This window comes from Anticarsia gemmatalis, chromosome 13, assembly GCF_050436995.1.
Source record: "Anticarsia gemmatalis isolate Benzon Research Colony breed Stoneville strain chromosome 13, ilAntGemm2 primary, whole genome shotgun sequence".
NCBI classification, from domain to species: Eukaryota; Metazoa; Arthropoda; class Insecta; order Lepidoptera; family Erebidae; genus Anticarsia; species Anticarsia gemmatalis.
Genome location: NC_134757.1, coordinates 2,932,965 through 2,946,665, shown reverse-complemented (window position 1 = coordinate 2,946,665; position 13,701 = coordinate 2,932,965). Strand labels below are relative to the sequence as shown.

The following is a 13,701-nucleotide window of genomic DNA, read 5'->3' as shown; positions in this document are numbered from 1 at the left end:
CAGGGGAAAACAATGCTGAAAAAGATGTATTTCTTTTTAGAGGTATTTCTGTATGAGTATGGTGATTTTTAGGACTCGATTTTTTTTTATTTTCGAATTTTACAGTTAGTAAATTTACCAGCCAGTGAGAAGAGTCGAAAAGAAACTCTTCGACAACTTTTAATTACCAAGAATTTTTTTCATTTTTTTTTATTTAATACATTATAGTGCCTAGATTCACCAATCTAATGCTAAAATGGCAAATTTTCTTTATAAGAATAGATGTTATAAAATAAGATGTCCACTAAATAATAGGAAGTGAATTACTTCCCATTAAGTTAAAATTGCACTTGTGCTGGCTCTACAAAATATGACCACTAAGAAACCATTGCAACTAAGTCCAATTACCGCTGACCAATCCAATTAAATGGTCAAAAACAACCGGAACACAATTAAGGAAAAATATAGAGCTTTGAGAGAACACTTTGAGCAGTTAAAAGATTGAGTGATTTTAATTATGAGCGGACCAAAGTAAGATGTGACTCTACAATTTGTAGTTTGGTGAGGGATGATTTCAGCTTAAAGACTCTATGTAACTCTAAATAAATATTACTAGTTTTACATCGCGTTTTTTCTAAGTATTCAGATTTCGATATACATACATAGAATTCGGTACTTGGCTTCAATATATTCAACGACGTCTATTGACAAAATGGTAGTCAGTTTGCGCGAGGGTCGCTGATTCAAGTCCCGCGTGAAGCAATATATTTGCTTCACACGTATTTGTGTCATATGCAAAAATTATCAATTATTCTAATAACCTATATATACAACAATTATCATAAACTTAAACTAATACGTGTATATTGTTTCGATATAGTAAGTGGCGTGGCGTGGCGTTTTTAACAATAATAAGGCCACTTGTATAATAAATATTTTTTTATATTACCTTACAGTTTATTTTTAACTTTCAAAATGTATTTCTGTTCCTAAAATAATATTGTAATTAATATGACTATATTTATTTTACACTTACGTCATTCACGAGCTATGTTGATAAAATGATTAACAATAATAGGCCTTGGTCCACGCAACATAACGATAAGCTAAAACTTATTATATAAAGGTAACTAATTATTATGTTTTATGTATTAAATATTACCTATATACATACTAATATTATGAATAAAAAATATGGATTTAGATGTTTGTTAATCAATCACGTCAAAACTACTGAACTTATTTTGATAAAACTTGGCAGTGTTGTAGCTTCTGGATCAAAATAACGCACATGCTATAAGAAATACGAAATTTTGATCATGTTTTTACCGGTTACAAAATATAAGTAATATATAGATGGGACAAATCGACTCGAACATAAATTGTGATTGAAAGTAAACAGAATGTAGACTTAGACCAGTGCAGAGTATACTTGGTTGACTGATCTATTAACCGGGCGATCGCAGGGCAAAAGCTTGTCGCGAGCCTTTTCAGATCCCCATGAAAAGTCATGGGGACCTTAAAATCGCTCTCTAAGATTTAGCGAAATCGTTCCAGTTGTTTGGTCGCATCAATATCTATTGTTAACGCAGACAGAGCCGTGGGCAAGAGCCAGTACGTATGCATATAAATGTTTTATACCCTCTCATGGTTCAAACGGTAGTGTGTATGACTTCTAATCACGAAGTTCCGAATTCTTGAAATATAATAAATTGAGTATTAAGGTTAAATGCTCGTATGTATGTGAAATAGTAAAAGTCGTAAGGTACTGCTAAGATTGGCTTTTAGCAGTACCTTACGACTTTATATGGTATAAACATTCACCTACCACGCAAGTAGACGAATATACAAAACTAACGTAATAAGCTTCCGCGTTTTCAAAGTTCAATGTTTATTAGGATTATATATTAGAAATAATAATCTCACGCTTTTCGGGTGTAGGAATAACATTATGACTTGAAACCTATCTTGTCTGGTAGTTCCTTACAGATTATTTCACGGGATATATATATATATATATTTTACCTACCTTTACCTACTAGATCAGCGTTAAACTCCTTGTTGAGCTCCAGTTTGACAGTGCATTTTATTTTCAATAATATTTTTTAGACAATTTCGTTCTTTAGTCTCTGCCCACTCTTATGTAAAAAAGTGTATATTCACAGAAACAAAATATTTGTAATACTAAGTATAAATAATAATAGGAAATAAACCGATTTCAAGGCTCTATTTATTTATTATTTAAGTCAAACTCCCCTCAATAAAAAACCCCATCTCCTTACTAAAGTTGACTGTTCAAACAACAAAAACAAAGCCACTACACCGAATTTTCTATTCCCTCGAAGCATGTGCAAAATGGAGTAGTAGCGCTGAACTTTCCCGATGGAAAGGAATGAAAAAAATGTTTGGCCAACTGTTGCTAATTGTATGCACAGTTTGAAATGGACCGGCCAACAACTTTTTTTAATAAAACTTTGTTGAAAACTTTCGTGGTACGAAACCGTTGTCTATGTTTATAAAATAGATACCTTTTTTTGGTGAATTGACTTTATATAGTAGCTAGATGGGTATGGAATATAGTATTTTTTTTGTATATATTAATAAGGTAATTTTTTGAACAATAGCGGGATTCGATTCTCGGCTTAATTCCGAATGATTGTGATTTCTTTGTAAATCATATTTGATTTTCATTTATTCAATTTTCAGTTCCGTATAACAAAATGTATGAAAGAAGGCACAGTAAAGAAAAATATGGCTTTTTAAACCTTTACCAAACATAATGGTTGTTAGTCGTGATTTTATGATTGTATTTTACTATTTTGTCTCATCCGAAAATTACTCAGTTTGATAATGTAAAAATTAAATAAAAAATCAAATAAAACAATCAAGTGCAAGCTGTTTACTAGAAATCTAGCAAGTAATATTTGTAAAAGTATTCACGTGACTGATTATTTCAATTAAATTTCAAAATAAAATTATTTGTTGTATGTCTTCGACATTTTACTTTGATCTCTCTCGACTGTCAAATGTTTGTACTTGAAAAGTTATTTACTGAAACTATTGAATTGGAATAATTGACTTCTAAAGATACCTTGTTTAGTGCAGAAAAATATTATATTTTTAAAGAAAATAAATAACTGATCATTTTGAATAATAATGTTAGATATTCACTTTTTGTTTATCTGCTTCAAGAAAATGCCACTGTTTCATTCAGTCATGGGCTCAATACTTTTTTAGAAAGTGTGCTTTGTACCATAACAAAAGGTCATCAGGTCATCTTCAAGTTTTTGGAAAAATCCGCCATATTTTTTTTTACGATTATAAATTTTAGTCTATTACTTATTACTTATCATTCATAATGATAAAAAGCCTTCTGCTACGATCAGAGAAAATACCTACAGTCGTAATTTTGACTGAACTAGTAAGGTTTGATAGTACTGATATGAGAAACTACTAAAATTGTACTAAAAAGTTTCCTTATCATCATAAACCAGATGTGTGATAAACAAAACTGGTCCGTAACTCAAGCATTCCGATAAATAGAACTCACTCTGTGCATTTTTACAGAAAATGTGCTTCTGTAACGTAAAAAAACTGAATGGGAAGCGACAAACAGGTTTCATTTTAAAATTAAATGGCTGTGTAATTGTATATCAGTGGACCTCAGAAGGCAAACAGTTTCATGATCTCTATCGGGCTTAACAGCAACCGGATATCCTTCTAACTTTTTAACTGTTAAATACGTGGCGTTTGTCCATCTTCGGGGTATTGACAAAACTCTCCATTAATTTTATTTATTCTGCTCAGACGTTTCGGCACAAAAACGGGACATACACACCTACACTCTCGCTTTTATAATATAGAGGTGCCGTTCCAAGCAACAAGTAGTTTTACACCCAAAAATAAGATGTTCAACATGAATAAAATATTCACTGTTTTATAAAAAGGGAAAGATGTTAACATCAGAATCCCAAATAAAAACAAGACTAAAAATAATAGCGTACTGTCTAAGAATAGACTCGACGTAGGTGTTAAAAGCGGCTTGGGGCTTTATTGGGTAGGTCAACTAAGTAAATGGCGAAGCTGTCCATGTCTAGGCAGATATAGACCTATATTTTCGATCTTGTATATTTGTATTAGTATAGGGAACTAACTACTTTGTCAACCAGTAAAAAATACATTATTAAGTTTTTTCAAAATCTGTTCGATAGATTTTGCGTGAAAAAGTAACAAACGTATATTTTAAAGTCCCGTAATTACTCTTGTGTCGCGACCTTTACAAACGTACAGACAACAGACACATAGTACCTATAAACACAAAGTACCAATAAACCAGACCCGAAAAAACTATGACATGTGTGAATCTCACAAATATTTGTCTCGTGTGGAAATCAAACCCACGACCTCCCGACGTACTGGTAGTGGCGTGTGGAGCAACGGATACGGATATCCATCTGAAACGAATTTGCGATGCAATTATATGTATGTGTGATAGGCGGCTCAAGTTTTTTATAACCAGTAAAAATTACTCTCGAATATTTGACGGAAACTAAAGCAATATTGCTTTACATTAGGCATAGTTTCAAGTTTTAGGATTCGTGAAATTATAAACTAAGTTATTTCTACGAATATAATCTTCTACCCAGACAGGTAAAGCCAATTCCAATCACAAGTCTTTATGTCTTCTGCTACAAACATCTGATATTTGGAAAGAACAATAATGCCAGATAAGTCGAAATACATACGGATTTCACTAATAAAACTAAAACTTAAAATAATCCCAATATTTTTGTTTACATTGACGTTTTTGGCCTAATTTTTTGTATAGCTTATCGTACTGTACAAGCAATGGAAGAAGATATATGAAAAATCGTCTCAAATAAATCGAACTTAAGAATGACGCGGTAGAGCAACAAATTCAATTCATCCTGTATCTGTGTTCCGTCCAACCAGACGAATGAGCAAGCGAGATGGGAAGACGGATCCTTCAAAAGTTTAACTTTATTCACAAGACAAAATCATCTCTATCTGATATACTGCAAGGTGTATTTTCGCGTGGCAGATTCCGCGCATACGTCAGTAAGCTTTCAGGTTATTGGTGTGTCCTTTTCACCCTGTTTCTACCACGGGCCATGTAATCAGTCGCGTTTATGCCGTCCGCCGCGTCGCCCGCTCTCACCCAGCTCGAGTCAGCAAAAATAATTTACACACACCAATAAACACTTGATATATATTTTTTAATATATACAGAAAAATAGAACTATAATACTACATATATTTATAGCATTAAATATAGTTATTTTAAATATTAGCCTTGAATTTCGCGAGTGTTTGCTAAAAGGCATTTGCCGTTGAGTGACTTAAAGACGAGCAAAATATTGCTAGATTATTTTTACATAAATATTTTTAGTGGCTTGTATTTGAAAGAAAATAAACATGAAAACTTCATCGTTCTCTCTTCGGGTGATGCGAAGGGTACGTATAAATGATGTATAACATGTATATGTACGAGTTGTATAAAGGTATATATTTGTTATAATGTTTGATCCGGAGATGTAACAGGTTGCGTTCGCGGATGACTCCACAGGTTGTGCGTTGTCTTGACGTATCGATGCCACTTCCCGGCCACACCCTGGCTTTCCTGTTATTTTTTCTTATTTTTCTCACCATGTATATTAATAAGGAAAAGATTTGCGTCGCTTAACACAAATCACGTTGTAGATTCCCCGTTCATTTTATTTTTAAACCGCTACAAATGAGGTTTAATAATAAATGGTTTTATGTCTAAAAGTTCGCACATCGTAGGTGTGAGCAGCACTCTAGTTATAATGTATTTAAAAGGTTAACCTTACTTAAAACTCGATCAATTTTCGCTCGTGGAATTTGCCGATAACATTGCACGCAGACGACTCGTAAACGTGTTCCGTTGAACAAGGCTCTAATATTCTATCCCACTAAACCTACATTACCATAATCAGCTCATTTTGCAGGCCATTAACTGATCAAATATCGTATCAGTAAGTAGGTAAATGACTATTTTGTCCGATAATTATTTGCTACGATGCTCGTAGCACTCAAGGTCTACGAGATTGGTAGCTACGTCACGTACGGCTACGAGACTACGAGGTAATCTACAAAATAATATTTTTACAGTTTAGTGGAAAGGACTCTATTTTTTGGAGCTATAGATAGTTTGCATATTCTAGAAAAGAGATATGTTAATATTTCTTGGTCAATCAGAAAGGTTTAAGGAAAACGTAGGCGTTTTTTCCTTCACAATGATGATAAAATAATAACGATATGTTTATAAAAAAAACTGTTATGATTATGTATTACTCAGTTTTAACATAGATTATTACAGTTTCAATTTGTACTATACATATAAGATTATATAATAGGATACGGGAATTAAGATAATAAAAGATTTTCCCAAAAAAAAAACCAAAAGCACATCATTTCAGCATTTTGAAAAGCTTATAATAATTTAAACTTTTAGTTTTATTTTATTTTATCGATGCTCTGTGTTTTCAAACACTTTTTTGTTTCAGTACATCTAAACAACGGTTTCTATCTAATGTTTTACGATAAAATAGAAAGTGAGAATAGTTTTAAACCGTTTCTGTGAAAAAGTATTAGTTTTATGCATTTTTATTGACCATAAACATTGGCCTTAGTGTTTATCGAATTCATAATAATTAATGTATAAAAAACTGTCGATTGCAGTGTTTGGGTTTGTTTCAGTTGATTTTTTGTTAGATTCACAACAACAATTGGTTATAATAGTAAATAAATCAGTCCGATTTTTAATCCGAAAATAGTGTTTAATTTCAATAACGTCTATTTTTATACATACACATCTTTTTACCATTAAAGTAAACAGATACTGTAGAACTAATAATTAACTATAATTTTCTTTAAATGGTAAATCACGCCTTTAGGAGTGTTAGTAGAAACCAAATGCTATGCTGAAAACCGCATCAAAATCGGTTCTGCCAAACGCGAGATAATCGCATTCAAACATACACACATATAAGTCATTTTGAGAACTCGCTTTTTTCGTAGTTGGTTGAAAATATATTATTTTTAAACTACATTTCTTTGTACATACATTTGTGATTATTAGCACAAGCTTTCTCGAGGGAAATCAGTCGATCAGTTAAGATTCCAACTAAGTATTATTTCGACGTCACCAATATCGGATTACGGTGAGAGGTCTCCCCAAGGCATCAGTAGACTGAGTTTCAATACTATGTCGAACTATCGCTGTGGACCGGTAGTTTCAAATGTGATTGAGTTTTTAATAGAAAATACCACATTTGTAAGGCTCTTGAGTGTTGTGAAATACTAGTGAAGTAATTTTGTTTAGTAATTAAGTCTTTATTTTTTTTAATGTTTTGTCTTAAATGCTTTAACGAACGGGCTATTTTTGTTTAAACCCTATTTTTATAATGATGAATTGCTCTTGGACTGTTTTGTCAAGACTCTACGCTGAGTTAACAATATATTAAAAACTGTACCTTAACAATTTAATTAACGATTAAAATTATTAGACTCCTTTATTACTTAATTCTTCTCAATTCATATTTTTATAAATATCACGGTGAGGTGCATTGCATTTACCACGATTGCAATGTTTCCCACGCATTTATTAAAGGCGTTCATCGACCAGCAACGCGTATAATAAATATTTTATCTGTATCACACCACTGAGCTTCATATTCCTCTTAGTGTTAGACATATTAAATGGACGTTTCCACGTAGATAGGTTCAAGTCCCAGCTAAGACAAACACCAAAGTGATGGGTATCCGTTCTAAGTCTGGATGTAAACTATTATGTGCAGGGCGGAATAGAACGGCTTTGGTGGAAATCTACTTAAATAGAAAAGAAAAAACATTTTTATTTTTGTACAACATGCTTTTGTAACATACAACAAAAAAATATAATTTAGATTTCTTAATTTACTGAAAGGATAAAATTTTCTGAATTATTGATTCCCATATAGAGACATAACATCAGGCATTTTACTTTTTTTATTATTTTCTTAAAATAAAATGATCTTTATAAAATATTTTATTTATTTGGAAGATTCTGATTCTGTTTCTAGAAGTACTTACATATATTTGTCTGTTGAAGTTACCTGGTTAGCACAGGAGGGCTCTGCGTAGTCTGATATTAGATAATAAATATTCCTAATAAAGCATTTGTGGAAGTGGCGAGAAAATCGTTCATTATTTTATTTTTGGATAGTTCAACATACGCGGTGGTAGAGTATGTAGTGGTTAATACACAAATAAACGTTGTGTTAAATTCCTACGCTTGTACCTACATGGTACCAATGGTACGGAAATTTGGCTAATTTAGAAACTTCTAGTCTTTTCTTATGAATGATGACTCAGTTGCGTGTTAATGTCTTTTTAACTATAGTTAGTTTAGTAAATATAATGATTTCATTAGCAATAATGGTAACTGTATGAAAATATATTATTTATTTTAAACTTAATATACAACTCTATATAAAGGCGGACTTAATGTCAGGGGTATTTTCTGCCAGTCTACTTTAGGGTGATGCAGAGATAATTACGAAGGTATTTAAAAGAGGAAGGAAAGTGAGTTAGGAAAGGATGTACAAATAAATAATAATTTAAATAAGCAATATGGGTGTACATACATAAACATAAATAATATGTATCTATATAAACATGATATACGAGGATCAGCCACAAGATCTCGTGGTTAGCTGTCGAAGCCAGAGTGGGCCGCTTGTCTATTGTTATATATTAGGTCGGGGAAAAAGTCTTTTCGCATTACAGTATGTATGAACTTGTAATAAAATCTTTTCTCTACACGAAAAAGATCGATATTTGGGTACCTTACGAGCTCACTGAACGAAACCTAATGAACCGTGTACTCATTTGTGATTCTTGAAGCCAAAGAGATTTTATTACAAGTTCATACATACTATAATGCGAAAAGACTTTTTCCCTGACCTAACAATAAAACTTTTTTACGGCTAGACCACTGAATAGATTTTGATACAATTTGGAAACAATTTCTAGAGGGGTAAAATGGGTATGGTAGTTTGTACGCAAGCAGAGTAACGTGAATTTGCTAGTAATGATAAAGGAGCCGCCTCTGTGGTGCAGTCAGTAGTGTATTCGATTGCTGATCACGAAGTCTCAGGTTCGATTCTAACATTGTTAATGGCGAAACATGGGTGTATTTTATACAGTTTTGCCTCCTCCTTCAGATATAATAATATATGTATGTAGAATTTGTATGCGTATAATTTATATAATAAATATAATATTGTATGTATAGAGCAGCGCAAGTTGCCTAGTAATGATAAAAGGGAAACAATAACGCGAAAATTCTTCAAAAACTTTTATACTATTTTCCCCATTTTCCACGAACCGTAGAATAAAAAAACCCACTCAAGTAACGTCGAGGGAGGAAGCGGGCTGTCACTAGTTAATGAAGACACGGCGTGTGGGTTCATTTAGCTGTCTTTACGATAGCATCCTGTTGTACCGGGAATTGAATCCGGAACTTCTCGGTGGAGTGAAGGAAATTGGGTTTAGTTTTATTGTCATTTGATTTTAATTATGGACGATTATAAAAGTTTGAGAAATGTGTGTGGTAAAGAAAAGAATGCGAGTGAGCGTTGACTTTCGAATAGTATTCAGAAATTGGAAACTACTGGGAGATGAAAAAATAGCTACAAAGCGTCATATTCAAATGTTTAATTTGTTATTTTTATACAGTATATTTTATTTTTTAACTTGTAAGGAAGTAAAATTACCTATATTAAGTTTCAGAAACACGAAAAAATTACAATTATCATCAAGAAAAAAAGCTATACGGTCATGTAAGTCTTTCCTTGTAGAAAAAGTCAGGGCTAAAGTGAACATGAAATAAAATACGCTTGTTTTATCAATAACGCTTCGAGACGTAGCATTAAGCGTCAAACTTAGTTACTGTAGTTGTGAAATAAACTATTTTATTGAACATAAACCTGTTAGCACAGGTAAAGTCGGTTTTTACTGCTATAGAGTTTGTCTGTTTGGACAATTTGTATGTTCTTGAATTGTTTTATAAGATTACAACACAATGTGTGGACTTTTATGTTTGTCTGTTGAAAATTGTCGAGCGTGCATTCGATTATTTTCAGTGATGTCTTCACAGAAAATATCGCTCATAGCCAGTTGTGCTCACTGGTCGGTAAACGATCTGTGGGTTAAGCAACCGTTGGCGCGGTCTTTCTATAGATGGGTGACCGCATAGTGGTATTTGAACTGAGCGTCTCCGTGTTTCGGAGGGCACGTAAAAAGTCGGTCTCGGTTGTTGTCAATTAAGATAACAGTCGTTAAGTCATGTGAAAGGCCTTTCGGGCGGCTTAACAACTTTGACACTAGGTTGACCACTAACCATACGATAGATAGATAGATAGATAGATAGACCGCTGTTTGAAATTTGTCTGTTTGTACTATTTGTATGATCTTGAATTGTGCTACAAGATTACATCACAATGTGTGTGGACTTTATGTCTGTCTGTTGAAAATTGTCGTGTGTTCACCCGTCTATTATCAGTGATAGCTAAAGTTTTTCAAACAAACTTATTTTTTTTCGATGATCCTGGTTCTCACTTATTATAATCTATGAGTAATCTATTATAATAAGTATTGTATTAAATATATTTTGACTGATGGTGTATGAAATAGTCAAAAACAAATGAATAAAGTTAAATTGTTAATATTATTGTCGGTTTTTGCAATATTAATTTGAAAACTTGGCATGGTGCCATAAATCTATAATTACTCAACGCAGATTTATATAAAACCACAGAAAAATCTTTGAAAATATTTCGGAAGTAATCAATTTAAAACACCTTTTAAGTAAACAGGAAGGCGACGGTATTATTATTGAAAGTTCGGACACGTTTCGCGTCTATAGACAACTTTTACAAGTCGTGAACCTTCGGAAATTTTCGTAAATTACTTGTTGTTACCAAAAATGACTTGGAACGACAAAATTTTCTTTCCAAACTTGGTCTTCCGGTACAAACTTTAAAACCAAGAAAAACAGGAGGCGATCGTGTAATTTGCAAGTCTGTCGTCGAATACCAATCGTTAAATTTTTGTTTGAATTATCTCAAAGTATCTTTTAGTTTCTTATGTATTACTAACTTATCATTTGATATTTGGACGATAGTATCTACTCTATCGAAGTTTGCCACCTTACTTCTTTTTTAGGAGCTTGTGATTTGGCCTATTGTCTAACTAATCGATCTAAAGTGCTTGACTGATAGCAAGTAAAGCGAACTCATTAATGTCCCACTGCTGGGCAAGGGCCTTAAGTCCACCATGCTGGCCAAGTGCGGGTTGGGGACTATTCTCGTTTGACTATTCTAGGTTTGACTATGTCTCGCATGTAGACATTATAAAAGCTTTTAATACTATAAATGTGAAAAATACTGTAGACCTTTGGGGTAATTCAGTAGTTATTACAAAAACTATTATTGACTTAGTTGCACCCCAATTAGCTCTAATATTTAACGAATGTGTAAGTGGTGGTGTGTTTCCTGATCGAATGAAAGATAGTAAAGTAATACCACTCTTCAAATCAGGCAGTACATCTACCGACCCCACTAACTTTAGACCTATTTCTGTACTGCCAACAATCAGTAAAATTTTTGAAAAATTAATATTAGATCAGTTACTTAGTTTTTTTTAGTAAAAATAAATTATTACATAGCAAACAATTTGGTTTTACAAGGGGTCGCTCCACTATCGATGCTGGTGTTGAGCTTGTAAACCATATTTTTGATGCCTGGGAGGACTCACACGATGCTCTTGGCATCTTCTGTGATTTATCCAAGGCGTTTGACTGCGTCCCGCATGAAACATTAATCAGGAAGCTACATCACTACGGTGTACAAAATGCGGCTCTGAATCTTCTTATCTCCTATTTGAATAATAGGATTCAGAAAGTCGACGTAAACGGTGTACGATCTGCTGGGTCGGTGGTTAAAATAGGTGTGCCACAAGGTTCAATACTTGGCCCTTTTTTATTTTTAATCTACATTAATGATCTACCTCATCTTGTTAAAAATAGTCACGAGATAGTATTATTCGCTGATGATACATCACTTTTATTTAAACTTAAACGACATCAAACTAATCTTGACGATGTGAATAATGCTATCTCTAAAGTGGTACATTGGTTTGATGTTAACAATCTGCTATTAAACGAGCAAAAAACTAAATGCATAAAATTTGTAACACCTAATGTCAAACCAGTGAAAACTTTGATAAAGATTAAGGAAGATGAGCTGGACCTTGTGGACACAACCAAATTTCTAGGCATTACAATAGATTCGAAGTTACAGTGGGGTCCACATATATCACAATTGTCGAATAGACTTAGTTCTGCAGCCTTTGCGGTCAGAAAAATTCGCCAACTCACTGACATTGAAACAGCTAGGTTAGTATACTTCAGTTACTTCCATAGTGTCATGTCTTATGGAATTTTGCTCTGGGGTAATGCTGCCGACATCCAAACCATCTTTGTGCTGCAGAAGAGGGCTATTCGTGCAATTTATAACTTAGGCAGTAGACATTCACTAAGGGAAAAATTTAAGGAGATAAATATATTGACGGTGGCAGGTCAATATATATATGAAAACCTAATTTATGTACACAAAAATATAACACATTTCAAGAAAAAGAGCGATATACATAGCATTAATACACGAAACAAAAATAAACTTGTTATTCCAGCCACTAGGCTCCAAAAAATAAACAAATCCTTCAGAGGTCAATGTGTGCGATTCTACAATAAAATCCCTAGTGAAATCAAAAATTTAAGCTTCAATAAATTTAAATTAGTTATTAAACGCAACTTATGTTTAAAAGGCTATTATACTGTTAAAGATTATTTGGACGATAATAAAGCTTGGGACTGTGCTGCTTCTACCAAGTCTGTTTCAAATAATGTACTAATGTTTTAATGTACAATGTTTTACTGTGTCCTACCAATAAGTTTCCTTTTGAAGATTATTACTATTTTTATTAGCTTAAATTTTAAATTAGATTTATTTACAGCTTTTTTTTTGAGTGTACACAGTAAATCATCAAATCATCTTGTATCAAGCAAATTGACATTTTAAAAGAGCAAGCCGTGAGTTTCTTGCCGTTTCTTCTCACGAGCAACCAGCTTTTCCGAAACGGACAAAAGAAATACAAATACGTGACTATTTCAAATACTTTGTAAAAAGTTTACGAAATAAAGGATATTTTGAATTTGAATTTGAATTTGAATTCATATGTTAAATGATTTTTTTTCATTCGTTTGCCTTACGTTTATCGAAACGTTACATTAACTGTAGACGCAGGATGACTAAAAAAATATATAATAATGACTTTGACTAGTAGTATATTAAATTATTACTATCCTTTTAATCTTTAGCACTTTACCATAAGGCAACATGTCAAAAATAATTTCTTCCTATCGTTCAAACGTCAAAATCTCGATACAACTCGATATTATCGAACCGCGTTACTTAAGTACTAGAGTAACTTTATGTCAATAGAAATTTGTCACAACATCGTTGATCGCGTGTCTCTTTATTATATTCGCCGATGACCTTCTTCCACGATTAATGTTGGGGAGAGGCTTGAACAATAATATGTTTGTTGTATTTGCTTTGCCAAATGTAAATGAGA

General features: G+C 32.8%; 1 protein-coding gene across 2 annotated transcripts in view; it reads left to right on the top strand.

The window, feature by feature from the left end:
- The first annotated feature begins 5,155 nt into the window (after positions 1-5,155).
- Positions 5,156-13,701, top strand: part of LOC142977735 (neo-calmodulin-like) — a 248,629-nt gene continuing 240,083 nt past the window's right edge. Inside the window, exon 1 of one of the 2 annotated variants that reach the window (XM_076121815.1) lies at positions 5,156-5,454. In XM_076121815.1, coding sequence (XP_075977930.1) covers positions 5,416-5,454 — 39 coding nt within the window. In that variant the 5' untranslated portion in view covers positions 5,156-5,415. The remainder of the gene's footprint in view (positions 5,455-13,701) is intronic. The other variant, XM_076121814.1, reaches the window with a different exon arrangement.